General features: G+C 38.9%; 1 protein-coding gene across 4 annotated transcripts in view; it reads left to right on the top strand.

The window, feature by feature from the left end:
* BARD1 (BRCA1 associated RING domain 1) overlaps nt 1-15,055 on the top strand; it is a 53,603-nt gene extending 38,548 nt beyond the window's left edge. For 2 of the 4 annotated variants that reach the window (XM_062579011.1, XM_062579013.1), the window contains 2 exons: nt 8,941-9,038; nt 9,741-11,284. In XM_062579011.1, the coding sequence (XP_062434995.1) occupies nt 8,941-9,038; nt 9,741-10,070 (428 nt within the window). In that variant the 3' untranslated portion in view covers nt 10,071-11,284. Of the gene's footprint in view, nt 1-8,940; nt 9,039-9,740; nt 11,285-12,256; nt 12,381-14,996 lie in introns of those variants that run through there. The other 2 variants (XR_009958798.1, XM_062579012.1) reach the window with 2 other exon arrangements.
* Nucleotides 15,056-15,289: the final 234 nt, after the last annotated feature.

Raw genomic sequence — 15,289 nt, 5'->3', positions numbered from 1 at the left:
TAAAGATTGTTATAACAAATAATGGGACTCCTGATGGAACATTTGTCTAGGAAAAGAGGTCTTTCCTTTTCCATACTTCCTCTGTTTGTTTATCATTTGTTCTTGGCTTTTATTTGGAAAAGTCTGCTCAAATGTGACACAAACTTCCAGAAGGGCATATGCACTCTGGCTTGCTGCTGTCAAAGCTGTTGCAAATAAGTTGAAAGAGGAGTTTCGTATAGTTCGGTATTCTAAACATTCACTCAAAACAAATAACGTTTTCAAAAACTTCACTGAATTATTTGGAAAAACAAAGCTCAGTTTAGCACTTAATGAAATGCTGACTGTGCATACAAGTGAATATTTTTTTCTTACAAAGTAAGCTGCATTTGACTATTTTTAAAGTTGTAGCCTGTGTAATTATTCCACTTAAAGTATTGCATGCTTGCAAAAAAGTTTCATTGAAGTCTGTATTTATCATTAACTTTTTCATTACAGTAGGGTTTATGCTGTGTTTCTCTAAAAAGCAATCTCCTTCCTCTGCCTGCATCTTTATGTATAATCCTGTAGTGCTGCAACTTATGTGTCTGTACAGAGATGAAGCATCCTTTAGTATCAGTAAAGAGGTAGTGAGGAATTCTCCAGTAGAATTTGAGCTAAGCATGAGGGCTCCAAATACTAGAAGTCAGGAAAGAAATATATTTTCATTTTTGGGGTTGCTTTTGTCTTGTGCTAGAAGTTCAGGATGAAAGGATGTTACTACTACACAATATCAGAACTTTACAGAAGAAAATTTTTGCCTAACCAGTCGCTAGTTCCGTATTTCCCACACATAATGCACTGTCAGCAATATATCCACTTTCACACCAGCATAGAATTCAATTGAGACACCGTTGTCACTGTGCTCCTTGCCCTTGGCCATATCTTTCATTGCTTTCATTATTTTATTGCCTTCATTATTTCTGGGACTGTAATAGGGGCACAAAGTAGCATATCATTTTCCTCTGGCAAGTAGGCTGAGACAAAGATTCAAGTATTACTGTGTTTCCTCTCTGCTTTTTATAGATCATAGAACAGTGTAATTAAAACCAGCAGAACTCTTTAATAGCTTTTCAGCTTTGTTTTTTCCTTAAACTCTGAATGTTACTACTAAAGCAGGGAAAGAAAAATGATCTCTGTGACAATATGCATTGAAACACGCTTGTGCCAGTCTTTACAGCCAAGTCCAAGGCAGAACTCTTGAGTATCTCATTGCTCCAGGTAAGGGAAACTGATGTAGGGAATAAACAGTGTTATTGGTTCAGCTCTGGTCACTTAAAGAAGAAGGGGAGGAAAAAAAAAGGAAAAAGAAAAAGGAAAAAAAAAATTCTTTTTTTCCTTTATGAACTGAAAACAACTGGGAGATGACTGGAAGGGCCAGTGGATTGCAAGACTCACATTACATGGCAAAACCACTTTTCTGTATTTCTTGGAGCAACATACTCATTCTTGTTTAGGCTGTTAGTCAAGAGAAGGGCAAAGCCGGTTTGAGCTGACAGCTTCTAAGGCTGAGCTGTCTCTTCCACACATAAACATGTTTTAGAGAAGAATCTGATACTTCAAGCCTTCCCTTCCTTAAAACAATTTAAAACTGTTGATCAGTGGAATTTCATGTTTTGCAGTTAGAAACTTACTTCAACTGCATCGTTCTAAAAAAGGACCCACAGTTATGCCAGAGTTGATTTAAAAAAAAATTATATATATATATATATATATATAAAATATTTTTTTTGGAGGTGGAATCTTTTTGTTGTATTGGCATTACAGTGAAGAGAAATATTTTACATCTGTAATACTAAACTTCTGCACTCCCACTGTGGCTGCATTTTCTGGAGAGGAATAGTGCTGACTTCAAGTAAAATAGTCTCCCAAATCTAGACTGTGAAGCTCCTGGCATTTGCAGAGCAGGAAGTGGGGGAGAGGATGTCTGCAGTGTGACATTTACCTTGCTCTGCAGAGCTAAATGGGATGGACTGAAACAGGAGAAGAGGAGACCATGTTGCCAAGACCTAGTGCTTCCTCTCTTCAGTTTGGTATAATCCAGAAGTTAATTCTTTCTTATGCTGAGAATTCTTTTGTTTTAACTCATTTTTGGTTTGAAGAAAACCTCATGTTTAGGAAGCTCGTTGAAGGGGAAAGGATGGGAAATACAATCCTGTTAATTTAAAGGTAAGTAACAGACTCAGGAGTGAGGATGAGTGCTTCCTGTGAAGGTTAACCTAAGCTTTGCACCTTAGGAATGGCCAACTCCAGCTATTTTGATGATCAGTCAAGAGAATAGCTGTGGCTGATAGTGGTTTCTTAGTGAAGAGATACTTCTATTATTAAAGCAAATAATGATTTTCATATTGCATACTGCTAGCTTCTGGCAATCAGTGTTTAAGGACTTTCTGAGCATCTGGTCTGTCATGTTTAATAACCATCACCTGAATTCACTTGTCAGCTCCCTTTCTAAGGAGATTCATTTTAGTCTCTGCAGCATCTTGTGGCAGTTCTCTGTTTTGGGAAAAATGGGCCATTTTTATTTCACCAGTGAGATCTCTATCTCAACTCACAACAATCTGATTCTGAAGCTACTTTGTAAGCATCCAAGAGGAAAATATTAAAAAAAAAAATCTTAAGCTTTTTTGCATGCTGTTGTAGAGACCAATAATACTCTTGATGAAAGCAATTTGAAGCTAGTCTTGCCCAATTCCTCTAAGGCTTTCTCTCAGACCAGTTTTCCTTCTTTTCTAGGAAAATGATCTCGTCAGGCTTTATTCAATTTGCATAAGCCCAGTGCAGAGTGAACCAAAGAAGTTGCAGTCTCTGTTAGATCTTGAATGTGTAGTATTTTATCTTCTTGGTTGCTATCGTGTATTTCTAAATTACTCTCAGCTGTTCTAAAAGATTTTTGAGACTAACCCTTGCTCTTTGCTTTATTAATGCAAATCCAGCGAAACTTCACTACGGTTAATTGAGTTACTGAGAACTAGCCATGAGTATCTGTGGGTGATTACAACTTGTTCTTGGCATCTAATTCTTCTGTACTACACCTTGTTTAAACTGTTTTTGCTGATGCAGTTGGTTTCATTATAAATCATAAGACTTACATGAATAAGGATTATAGGGCTCTGATCCCAATAAATTTTGCAAAATAATGATTTCCTTTTTTTTCCAGTACTGGTATGTCCAGTTTTGTCAAAGGTCAATTAATGATACCGCCAGAGTGGCCATCCATTTAACGTGCTTGCTCCTTATGTACTGGAAGGTGATAAGGTAGGGGAAGTGGTTTAGTGAAGTAACGATCAGTTCAAGTAGTGATGTTTTACTGACCTTGTCAGCGAGGAGAAAACAATATTCTCGGTGCCAAATGTGGTGGCATCACTGTACTATGCTCAGAACTCTTGCCTGCAGTATTTTCTAGAGACCTAAATGCAGGCTCCTTTCTTTCGATAGACGTTGGTGCAAACAATCTTTACATTTGTACAATATGCTACCACTAAATCGGCTCTTTGTAACTTCTAATGCTCCCTGTTTTTAGGAAGAATCTTATTTGATGCTTCCACGACTGTGGTCTTGTCCACATGTGTGTATTTTTGCTGGACAAGCAGTAAGCTGTTATTAATGAGTGCTTGCACATTTACACTGTGTGTTGCAAAACAGCTCTGGTCCATGTGAAATGGAAAAAGAACCTTTGTTTTGGGTCGCCTACCTGCAAAAGGGCAAGACTTATACTATCTACTGTGAATAAACTAGAGGGCCTCTAAAGCATAGTTACAATAATCACCCTTTTCTCTGCAGGGAAGAGAACGTGTTAAGTGAATAAATATGATCACCCTCAAACCTATCAGATCCGAGGCTCTTATTAACAATAGTATCAAGGACTAAATCAAGATTTTTTTTTTTGAGATTCTGACTAAAGAGTGGTCACATCCTGTTTTATGGACTAGAAATCTGCTCAGGTTTACCTGTGAAGAAAGCATAGACTGCTAGTTCGAGGAGTAAAAAAAGTTTACTCTCTCAACTTTTCTGTTTTGCCTATTGTGTCACTGTTACCCTCTGACCTGTGAAAACCCTAGAAGGACAAGGACGTTCCCTAAAGGAGTTATCAATCCTGTTCTGATACTTAAGATGTCTGTCTCCAATACAACGTATTTTAGAAGGGAGGTAGCATAGTATTGATGGTGCAATAATTGCTTATTAGTTAGGAAAATAGTATAATTTATTTTTTGGTTAATTTGACCAGTGTCTCAACATCAAATTCTCAGTGTTGACTTTTCAATACAACGTTTAACAGAAGACTGTCTGTAATTTCAGGAGTGCTAGGAGGCAGTTTATCATGGCTCCTGTTTGGAGTCGAAGGGTGCTGTACCCCTTTCTTAAATAGGAATAGTGTGAGGTCAACGGAGCTTCTGAAAATGTCCCTATAAAGGTAGTTCAGTGATACGCCCCTGTGTACAGTATAGCATTTTATTTCTTTTTATTGATGCTCTTAATCAGGATGACACTAAGTCTGGTGGAGAGACTATAAAAAGGGAACTGTCAAGTTATCCAGCCACTTGTACATATTAGCAGCTTTTAAAATTAATGGGACCTACTCAAGAAAAAGACCTGGGCTTTATTGAGTCAACTTAGTTTGGCACTCAGAAGTTGTCACAGAAAATAAAAGCCCTAATGGTATTAAAAAAATGTTGGAAGGCCCTGCAGTATGCTCTAATCATCTATCAGTATCTCTCCTATTTCAAATGTGAAATTGAGAGGAGGTTTTAGCACAAGGATCTATGTTCTTTTTGTGGTGGTTGTATCATAGCTTAGTAGCATGGTAGAGGGTTGATACAGGCCTGAAGCTTCCAAATGCTACCACAATGCAACCAAAGCCAATCATGCTGTCTGCAAAACCTCATTTAGGCTGTTTTGTCTAGCTGGAATCACTGTATCTGAAAACAATAAGGCAAAATTAGTGATCTAGAAGAGTGACTTGATGGGAAGTTCTGTGGGGAAAGAGATGAGCAGAGAATAGGTGAATAATCGCATTCATTAGAGATTTGCATAATGAGAAGGCTCAAATTGTGCTTCTCTCTTTTTCTCTTCATAATATGACAACAGGAGACAATATGACAACTTCCCTCTTGTTTTGCTGGGTTTTTTTTTTTTTTTTTTTTGATGTCTGAATCATTTAACTCTTGAAAGTGCAAAATCTCTTACTAGGTGCAGGAGTGAAGAGAAACAGGCAACATAAGAAACCCATCTAAACAATGTCTGCACTTAATGGACAGCTTGCATACTGGTGTCTCACTTAAAATAATTTAACTTGCTGTTTTTTTGGTAGGAAACCTTCCCCTGTGGATGGATTACACCTTAATTGTTCACCTCAGGGTTGTAAGCACCTTCCTCAAACACTTGCTGATAATTATAGCAATTAATTGAATGTATAAATAGACCACAAGTCTGACATGCTATTTGCCTCACTGCCCTGGTCCTAATGCTATCCTTCTGCTGTTACCCTGTCCTTACTGTCTCTTTCAGAGTGATACTCTTACCACAGAGTCATTGTGCTGTTGACAGTAAAATTGCCTTGAAGTATTTTGAAGCCTGAAGCATGACTGCAGAACTTGAGGATTCTAGCGATTTTCTTTTTTCCTCTTTGTTACCTGCACACCGACAAAGCATTAGAGAAGAAGTCATTTGAAGTCCTAGAGTCCAATGGTCCCCCAAAACATTTGTTCTTAGCAAATGTGACAGGACCTGCTAGTTGGAGCAAGATCTGTTTCTACATCTTGCATAAATAATATGTTCTGGAAGCAAAAATGTACTATTTTTCCCATCACCAAGAAACATACCAGGAGTCTGTTGCTCCACAAAGAGTGTAGCCTACCAATGTCATCTCTTAACATCTTTATCTTAAAGAAAACACCTGGGCACTAAAAACTTGCATCCAGGGCATTTTTCTCCCTGACTGGAATATACAGTGTATGTGCCACAAAAGCGGCGAAGACACAGATCTGTTCTGATTCTAGTTGGTTAAGAAAAGTTTAAAATTAATCACAGAATTGGTAAGGCTGGAAGGGCCCTCTGGAGATCACCTAGTCCAACCTTCCTGCTCAAGCAGGGTCTCCTAGAGCATGCTAGACAGAGTTGCATCCAGGCGGGCCTTGAATAGCTCCAGAGAAGGAGACTCCACAACCTCTCTGGGCAACCTGTTCCAGTGCTCCGTCACCCTTACAGTGAAGAAATTCCCTCTCACGTTCCTGTGGTTCAGTTTCTGCCCATTGCCTTGTGTCCTGTCGCTTTGGACAACGGAAAAGAGTTTGTCCCCGTCCCCTTGACACCCTCCCTTCAGGTACTTGTAGACATTGATAAGATCCTCCCTCAGTCTCCTCTAACCCAGGCTGAAGAGGCCCAGCTCTCACAGCCGTTCCTCATAGGGCAGGTGCTCCAGCCCTCTGATCATCTTGGTAGTCCTACGCTGGACTCTCTCCAGTAGCTCCATGTGTCTTGTGCGGGGGAGCCCAGCACTGGACACAGTCCTCGAGATGAGGTCTCCCCAGGGCTGAGTAGAGGGGCAGGATCACCTTGCTCGACCTGCTGGCAACAGTCGTCTTAATGCAGCCCAGGAGACCATTGGCTTTCTTGGCCACCAGGGCACATTGCTGGCTCATGGTCAATGTGTCATCTACCAGCACTCCCAGGTCCTTCTCTGCTGAGCTGATCATGCAACCACTAGACAAATGGTGTTTTTTGCTTTCTTAAAAATTGGAAATATGCACATTTAATTGGTGCTTCTGATGAATTGTGTGGAAATAGGACAAATCTAGTTGAGTCTCTCTTTTTGCTATCTTGGAAGAACTTTTAATACATATAATGTTCAACTTTGGCATGCAAATTCCTTGGAGGACTTGACAGTGGGAAATGGACAGACATACAGACAGACTTAAAGTATTTTGCATTTTCTGCTGAAATAGGCATTCCACTAACATTAGTCACTTTCATGATTAAATTTTAGCTCTTTTTTTTTTTTTTTTTTTCAGGGAAGTAACTCTATGAAAAGACATCATAGTGTTCTGTGTTCATTCAAGCTTTTATTACTTTCATATCAAACTTGCTCCATTTACCGATACTGGCACTAGCTGCTCTATTTCTGATGTACCCAGCTTATAAGAACCTCAGCTGTGTAGCAGAAATCCTTGAAATTGAGCTTTTGATGGCAGATTGAATTAAAACATGTTCTTTATAGTGAATTTATGATGAATGAACGGTTCTGTTTTTAAGACTGGATGAGATGGCTTCCCCTTTATTGTGAGTTGTACCTATTAACATCTGCATTTCATTGGAAGGAAGGAATAGCCTTAGAGTAAGTTAGAGGCAAATTGACAGAGGAAATTCTGTTGACCAGTTGTGGTGATCTTAAGGAAAAAAAGGAAGGGGAGTTACTGAAACAACCTAAATCAGTTAGGAGTGTCTTGAGTACAATATCAGTATTTAATGCTGTTATCAATAATGAATATGTAAGTTGCTTTTCTGGAAAATACATGACTAAGTTGCCCTTCTGGTTTTGTACAAGTTCGTGTTGATTTTTGAAGGAATTAGCTATAACAAGTGTGGATACTCACCTTGATACTTGTACATGGAGGCAGTTGTGTTTTGTTGTAGTATGCAACTAGTCAGTTCCTTTTTTTACGTTTGTCAGCCTGCGTAACAAAGGAATATTGCAATCAGTTATGGTTTTCTGTATCAAATTGTCTTTATGTAAACTCAAAGAGCTAGAAATGAAAATACTAATTCCTAATGCTTTTGTGAGTTTATATAAGCTGCTGGTAAGTAACAGTTGGCTTTCAAGTTCTCTCTAGATGAAGATTTAGTAGTGCTACTTACTGCCATGGTATCCAAGTACCTTTGTCAATGACACTTCTTTTTGTGGTCTTAGGTTTTCTTCCTTTCTAGGGCCAAACCACCTCATTTTACTTGTAATTTTGTTCAGTTGGTTGTATTTTGTTTGGGTATTGCAAGTTACCTATCTGCAGAGTGGAAGTAGATTGCATAAATAAGAAAGACTATACAAGCGTACTACTGAAACACCACTGTAAAAGTCACAACCTTGACAACTGTAATCCTCCTGAGCTGTTTCCAAAATCAGCTTTGCAGACTTTCTTGGGTAACTTTTGAGTGCATCGCATGTGCAGGCAAAATGTTTCATCCTTGGATAAGTGACAAACAGTCTCTCTTTCCAAAGTCAAGTCAGGTAGTGTGTTCCACTAATGTTAGCGATACATTAGCATCAGCACATTCTAGATTAGAAAAAATAACTAGCCTTAGAACAAGGCAAAACCATGCTGACTTTAGAAGACAATCTCATTATGCAGTGCTACTAACAAAAATGAATGCCACTGTTAAACCATAGCATAAATCTCCAGTTTTGTGCTGATTTTAGACCTTGAAATCCTATCTGATTGTTATTTGAGTCCATAGCTGTTCAGAAACAGCTTTGTACTTGTTTTGTAATTGCTCTTTATCAGGCAATTGGTCTCACTTTTTTTTTAACTGCAGAGCTGCTTCTACATGCTGGCTTTAAGCTTCCAAATGATCAGCAGATTTGACATTTGGCAGTAAGTGGTTGACCTTTCAGTGGGTGAGAGGAAAAGCTGGTCATTCCTAGTGTTTACAGCACTGATTTTTAGTATGATATTTCTTCTCCCTATCTAACTTGTATCTTTTAAACCTATTGTAAATTCTTCTCAAGTCAAGGGGAAAAAATTGCTAAACGAGACACACTTTGTCATGTTTATGCAACATTTTGTATTGCAGGCAGTCTTTTTATCTTAGTGTAACTGCTTAGTCCCTAAAAGGAAATGCAAGCCTCTGTTAAGCTATGAGGATTTTTCTCTTTAAAAAAAATAATCCTGGTGTTTTGAACTAATGCTTTCCCTATTGCTGCTGTTCAAGGGGTACAAGCTTGTCTGCAAACCAAGGTTCGAGAACAAGAAGAGAAGTATGAAATCCAAGGTGGCCCACAAAGAGGCCGACTCAACAGGGAACAGCTGGTGAGTTTTATTGCTTGAGACAGATTGTCTTATTGGCCTTTGGTCCATGTGTGTTTTGCCCTTTGCCACTTGTGAAATAGATACAAAATTTTTGTGTTCTTGTACAGAAATTTGATTATGTGCAAGGTGATTGAAAGAATTGTGAACACCCATCAAGCAGTCCTTTTTATGTATCGGGGTAATGTTGCCTTCCCCTTGTTAGAGGGAACACTGTTAGGTCCATGGCGAAGCTCTATGGCACAGGCAGTGATGCCTCCTTATGGTTCTCTGCTCTGCTTTAGAACCTAATAGAAATGATCTGTAAGGACAGACGGATGTTTGAATTTCCTGCTTCGTTACAGAACTACTTCATACCTAACAACGGAGCAGTAAGTTCGTTAAATGTTTTGTAACAGTAGCTAGGAATGTCATGGATCCAAACCCCATTGTACTGGGAAATAGACAGACATGAAGTAAGCTTTACTTAAAGCATGGCTTTAAAGTAAGCTTTACTTTAAAGTAAAGTTTTTTTTTAAGTAAGCTTTACTTTAAAGCATGGCTTTACTTGACTGTTTAATTATATTGAGGATCTTATTTGCTGCGTTACTGACCTTGCTTATGATTTTGATTGGTTTTGGTTTTTGTAGATACTGATTTTTCCATTTTTTTCCTGTGTGCAAAGCTGTGAACATCTATGTTTATACTTTTCTCCTCTCTGCTTAGCTGCCAAAGTTGTTTGATGGATGCTACTTCTATTTTTTGGGATCTTTCAACCATCACCAGAAGAGTGATCTTGTGGAGTTGGTCAAAGCAGCAGGAGGACAAATTCTGGTTCGACAGCCAAAACCAGACAGCGATGTGACACAAACAATCAACACGGTGGCATACCATGCAGAACCTTCTTCTGACCAGAGATTTTGCACGCAGTATGTCATCTATGATGTGTCTTCTAAACTCAAGCCAGAGAAAATTCGTCAGGGTAAGGTCTGGATGGCCCCCTCCAGCTGGCTTATAGACTGTGTAATGTCATTTCAGCTGCTGCCGGTAAAGTGAATATCCTTGTATCATGAACAAGATTAAGTGGTGAATCTTGAACAGTTGAAAAACACTGTTAAACACTGGTCTGTGTTTGGGGAGGGAGAGGGGCAGCAGGGAGAACTAAAGCTCTGATTCATCTTTTGCACTTAGGAATGCAGGAGAGCTTTGATTACTTCAAATGATTTATGAAGATAACTATGTTGGAATAAATGAGCTTGCAATGGAGGAAGGAGGTAAAGATACTGCATTGAAAAATGTGCCTTCAGTTATTTAGTAAGCTTTATTTTACATTTAACTTCACTATAATGATCAGTGACATACTTTGTAACTAAGACTTTACAGAACGAAACCTCTTACAGCGTTCTTAATTTTAAACCAGCCCTTCATAGGCAACAGAGCGTGACCATGTTTCTCCAGCATCTAATGTCTGTTGACAAGAATCTGTTGTGTGTGTGAAGATCTCCCAGCCAGGCCAAAATTCATATTTAAAAACAAAGTAAGACCTTATGCATTTGAATGTAATCATTTGCCTATGTAGGTATCTCTTCTGTTGGACAACACGTTATATTCTTTATAATGTTTTGCAGCTGAACATTGTAGGAAGTTCTTGTCAAAGTGTCATAGGATGAGCTCAGTGGAAATTAAGTAGAGCTAGTGGCCTGAAGTCATATGACAGTAGATGTTTTTAAAACCTGTATCTTTAAAATCTTAATCTAAACTTAGTTATTTGTAGTGAGAGTAATAATCCAAATTCATTCTCCTTCATACCTGTAAATATATAATCTGTATAAGATTCTATTTTCTGGATGTTTTAAAGCATCAAATTCTCTATAATCAGAAATACTACTGTAAGGCGCAGGTGATTGATATCATGATTACTTTGGAAAAGAAATTTAATGACTGCAAAAAATAACTATGCTTCACTTTTTGCACAATTGTACTGGCTTATCTGGCTGCATTGGAGTGATGTTTGATTCTTGCATATCTGTAATAATTTTTAGTTCTTTCATAATAAATTATTGTCAAACTTGCTCTTTCTCCTCTTCATAAGAACTGTCTGTTCTTAGGTCATATATTGCCTTGTGTATTTCCTTGGTTTTGGAACTCGTAATGTGAAGATGGGGTCTTGTAATCGTTATTACATTGAGAGTGATGGTTGTGGGATAAAACCAAATTTTTGTGTTCGTGTATTTGTAGTAGTCTTGTAATAAAACCTCTGGTGCCAGTCACTTTGGAGTATCTCATTGCTTGATTTAGCTGCAAAATAGTAGTCCATATGTATGTCATCCATACGCAGATGAAAACGTAAGTACTTTTATGTGAATTTGATACAGACGTGAAGACTGTATCGTATCTGCTAGAGCAGCTCTTCAGTGTAAGAGGCAGGTGTTTTCTGTAACTGTTGCCATTGCAGATCCCACAGTAGTTTTGAGTACCCTTTGTGCAACTCAAATATACTCTTCACCTGTAACAGATAGACTCTTCAATAGTATCTGCTAGCCTTGTGGAGCTGGAGTGTCTTGATCTATCACTTAGGCTAGACTGAGTCATTACTCTTAACTAAATGCAGTTCTTGAGTACTTGCTTGTCTGTGTGAGCGAGCAAAAATGCAAGGCTCGTTAATAAACAGAACAATCCATGGGATGAATGGATTTTTTTTGTTGTTCTGGCAGGGTGGGGGCTTGGTGCAGATAAACACTGGCAGAAAATAAGCTGCTGAGTCTATAATGCTTGGGCTTGGTCATTTATTTTGACAATTGTAGCTCATTTTAACTTGACATTTCATGGTGCATCGATATACCTATTGCAGTGTTCTTTGCAGAATAGCAGTGAATCTCAGCAAAAGTCTTAATGTGGCTTTTCTGCTCTTTGCCGGAAAGGAATTTGACCCTTCTGTGATCTCTGCCTATCCCCTGTACAGGCCAGAGATTTACGGATTTTAGGAGCCATTTGTTCTTTCCTGGGAGCTGAAGAGAAACTGCATTAGAACATGGCCGTTAATTTTTAAGCCACACTTTAATTTACCCTAAGGTCTTTGTTTTTAATTTTGCTTGTATGTGACTTGATTCCTCTGTATCAATTTATAATTTCCAGCAAAGTTTGGTATCACATCAAGAATCCCATGATACCATAATGAAGAGCAATTCTTGATATTTTTGAGTGAAATGTACCTGAGATTGACTCTGACCCGTCTCCTTCAGGTCTCTTCAGAGATTTGGAATTTGGGTCCAACCACCTTTAGACTTCTGAACTTGCAAAGAGTAGAATAACCTAGATTTTGATGCCAGAATTGAAGCAGATGTGAAACTGCTCTTGAAGCAATAGGTAAGTACAGAAAAACTAGAGTTCAATGACAGACCCTGCTTATTATTCACAACTGTTGCTGATCATTATAAGCAGAGATAGCACTCAATAAAATGTGTCTAGAAAGAGATTTGTATTAAGGATAAATCAAGTTCCTTAATCCATTGGATGAGTTTTGACTCATAAAAACAAGGTCATAAAATCATGAGTCATGTGGAGAAGGGTGTGTAGGGATCATTTTTCACTGTCTCTTCTAGTTCAAGGGTGCATTAAAGGAAGTTTAGTAGGAGGCAGACTCCAAGTAGAAATTTCATGCGGTATGAGTAGACTTGTGGAACTGATAGCCATAGACTGCTTTAGGTGCTATATGTTTTGGTGTGGCCTAAAGCAGGGGACTAGATTAATTCATTGAAGAAAATCTGTTAAAGGTTACTAAAGAGACAGAAACCATGACTAGCTCAGGAAAGTCCTCCGTACTGAAAGTAGTTGAAAGCTGGGAAAAGTAGCATATGCTAATCTTTCCAGTCCATCTGCTCATGCCTCTGGCTGCAGACAGCGTAGGGAGCTAACTGGACCTCTCTTAGAACATCTGAATTTATTGCAGTGTTCTACTAAAATGCATAAATTTAACGTGCATCAATGAGTGGGGCATTTAAAGAGGAATGAGTCCAGGATTTGCCTTCTGGGATTAGAGAAACTTTTATCTTAAATTCCTACCTTAAACTCTATGGACCTCAAAAGTTAATGATTTTCAGGCAACACCTTTGGAATTTATCTGTGTATTTCAGGCAGCGTTCTATGAAATTTAGCTAACCTTTTTGAATGGCTGTGACCTCTAGTCTAAGGCAGATTATTTAGGGGTTAACAGGTAAGTGTGGGTGGGTGAATATATATATGTGTGTATATATATATACATATATATGTATGTATCTTTTTTTTTTGAGGGTGGCTTTGTGTATAAAACTGAAACGTGAGAGTATGGAGGTTGCTTTCTAGCATCAGTCTTGTGGTAGATTCAAAGCAATATAATTATAGAATAACTCGTACTTCCGGATGTTTTTGTCTTAAACTGCTTTTTCAAAAAAATCTTCTGGGTTTTTCTTATCCCCGAAACATCTTTCCACTTTTTCTGAAGTAACTGAGATTAGATAATTACTGAGGGAGACAAGGAGATTAATTTTCTTAAGAAATATTTTTATGGTGGGCACATCAGAGGAAGTGTAATTATGGTGAAGGTATCATAGGAAATATTTCTCTTAAGGCTTTGTTCTTCCAGCTGCAAAATAGTCTTTTCTGTGTTGCTGAGCCTTGAGGCTTCATTTCTTATTTGAGATGTTCAGAAGTGACTTTTCTGAGAAAGAAGTGTGTGGCCTGTAAAAAAGACTCGCTGAAGTGTTGCAGGAGAACTAGCTGTTGCATTATTTTTGCAAGCGTTTCAGGGAAATGGGAAGAAAGCAAATAATACTAAACAGTGGTGGCTCCTTTTGGTCTCAAAGTAGAATTCACATATCTGGGCCATGCTCATCATCTGTCTTGTCTTATTCCTCTTTCTAATGAATAGCAAGCATGGAAAGGTGCAAAGATGAGCATCTCTCCAGTAGCAAAGATGCCAGCAACTGCTTAGTCTAAGCTGCTTCTACACAGCCTTTGTTAGGCTTGAGGTAAAGGCCCTCTCTTCTGCTCTGTCACAAGAGTCTGAGAAGAGCTTGTGCTCCACTGACTCAGGCACTGTCCAGTGTCTTAAGGCTAAACATTATCTGGAAAACTTGGTTTGTTTTATGCTATAATTTTCCAGTAGATCAGCTCTTTTGGCTGACAAAACTCTAGCAAGTATTTCAGTCAGGACAAAGACGTCTGTATGGATGCCACGAACTATTGTAAAACTGTGTGTTTGGGGGGATTGTTTGGAGGAAAATGTATAAATGTAAGGAGCATCTGGTCCTGCTGCCTATGCTTTCTGTGCTGCTTCTGATTTATGGTGGCTAGCTTTACTGGAAGGGGATATAGGGAAGGGGATGAAGTTCGTTACCGCTAGCACAGCGGAGCCATAGAGCTGCTGCACAGCAAGCTGCCTTCTGGCCCATCTTCTGAATTGGCCAAACTGCCGGCAAAGTTCTTATCCTGGGATCCTCATTGCTGGAGAGCAGGGTGTGAAGGACAGAACAAGGCTTTTCTTGTTTCCCTTTTAAGCTATTTGGTACTTCAGTGCTGGATGATGACCTATTTTTGCTCTTGGAAATGAGGTGAGTTTGATGTCAGAGTAATGTTGTTAATCCATTTGATCTCCATGTCCCTTTTTCTGACTTTCTTCTGTATTTTGCAAGAAAAAGTAGTTTGACACAAAGCAGACCACACTGTCTTGCAAAAAGCAGCCATGCAGGCTTAAATATCAGTTTAAAAGCGATAGAAAGATGTCTTTGGACAGCCCGATACCATTGGTCAGGAAATGGAAAATGTCTCTTATGGAACAAAAGAAGATTCAGCTGTTTTTAATAGTACAGCATGTTCTGTCTTTCCAGACTTGTTTGATTTAAATTAACGGTAGTTTAACTAGTGCTAAATTACCCTTAAAAGCAGGAGAATGTTTTGTATGCGATCTGATGGGGAGGAAATCTCCCACTTTTCCGTTATTTCTAGGGAGAAGATGCATTTTCTGTGCTTCAATCTAATTCCTGGCAGGAGGTCTCGTGTGACGAAATAACAGAAACGTCGGCTCCTGCTGCGCGTTTGAGAGACTGGTGTCATTCACCGAACAGAGATGCTGAAGCAGCAGCAGGTAATGGGACGGCTGGTGCCCGTGGCTTTATTGTGCAGCAGGGGCTGCGATATCTTTTGCTGCTGGAAAAGGTGCGCGCTGCAGCTGTGAGAAGCTAACCACGCAGGGCCGTGGCCAGCTGCGTTATGGTATCTGCCCTGGTTGTCAAAGCGTG

This window comes from Rhea pennata, chromosome 6, assembly GCF_028389875.1.
Source record: "Rhea pennata isolate bPtePen1 chromosome 6, bPtePen1.pri, whole genome shotgun sequence".
Classification (NCBI taxonomy): Eukaryota; Metazoa; Chordata; class Aves; order Rheiformes; family Rheidae; genus Rhea; species Rhea pennata.
Note: the sequence above shows the minus strand (reverse complement) of the source record. Positions and strands in the feature narration are given on the sequence as shown.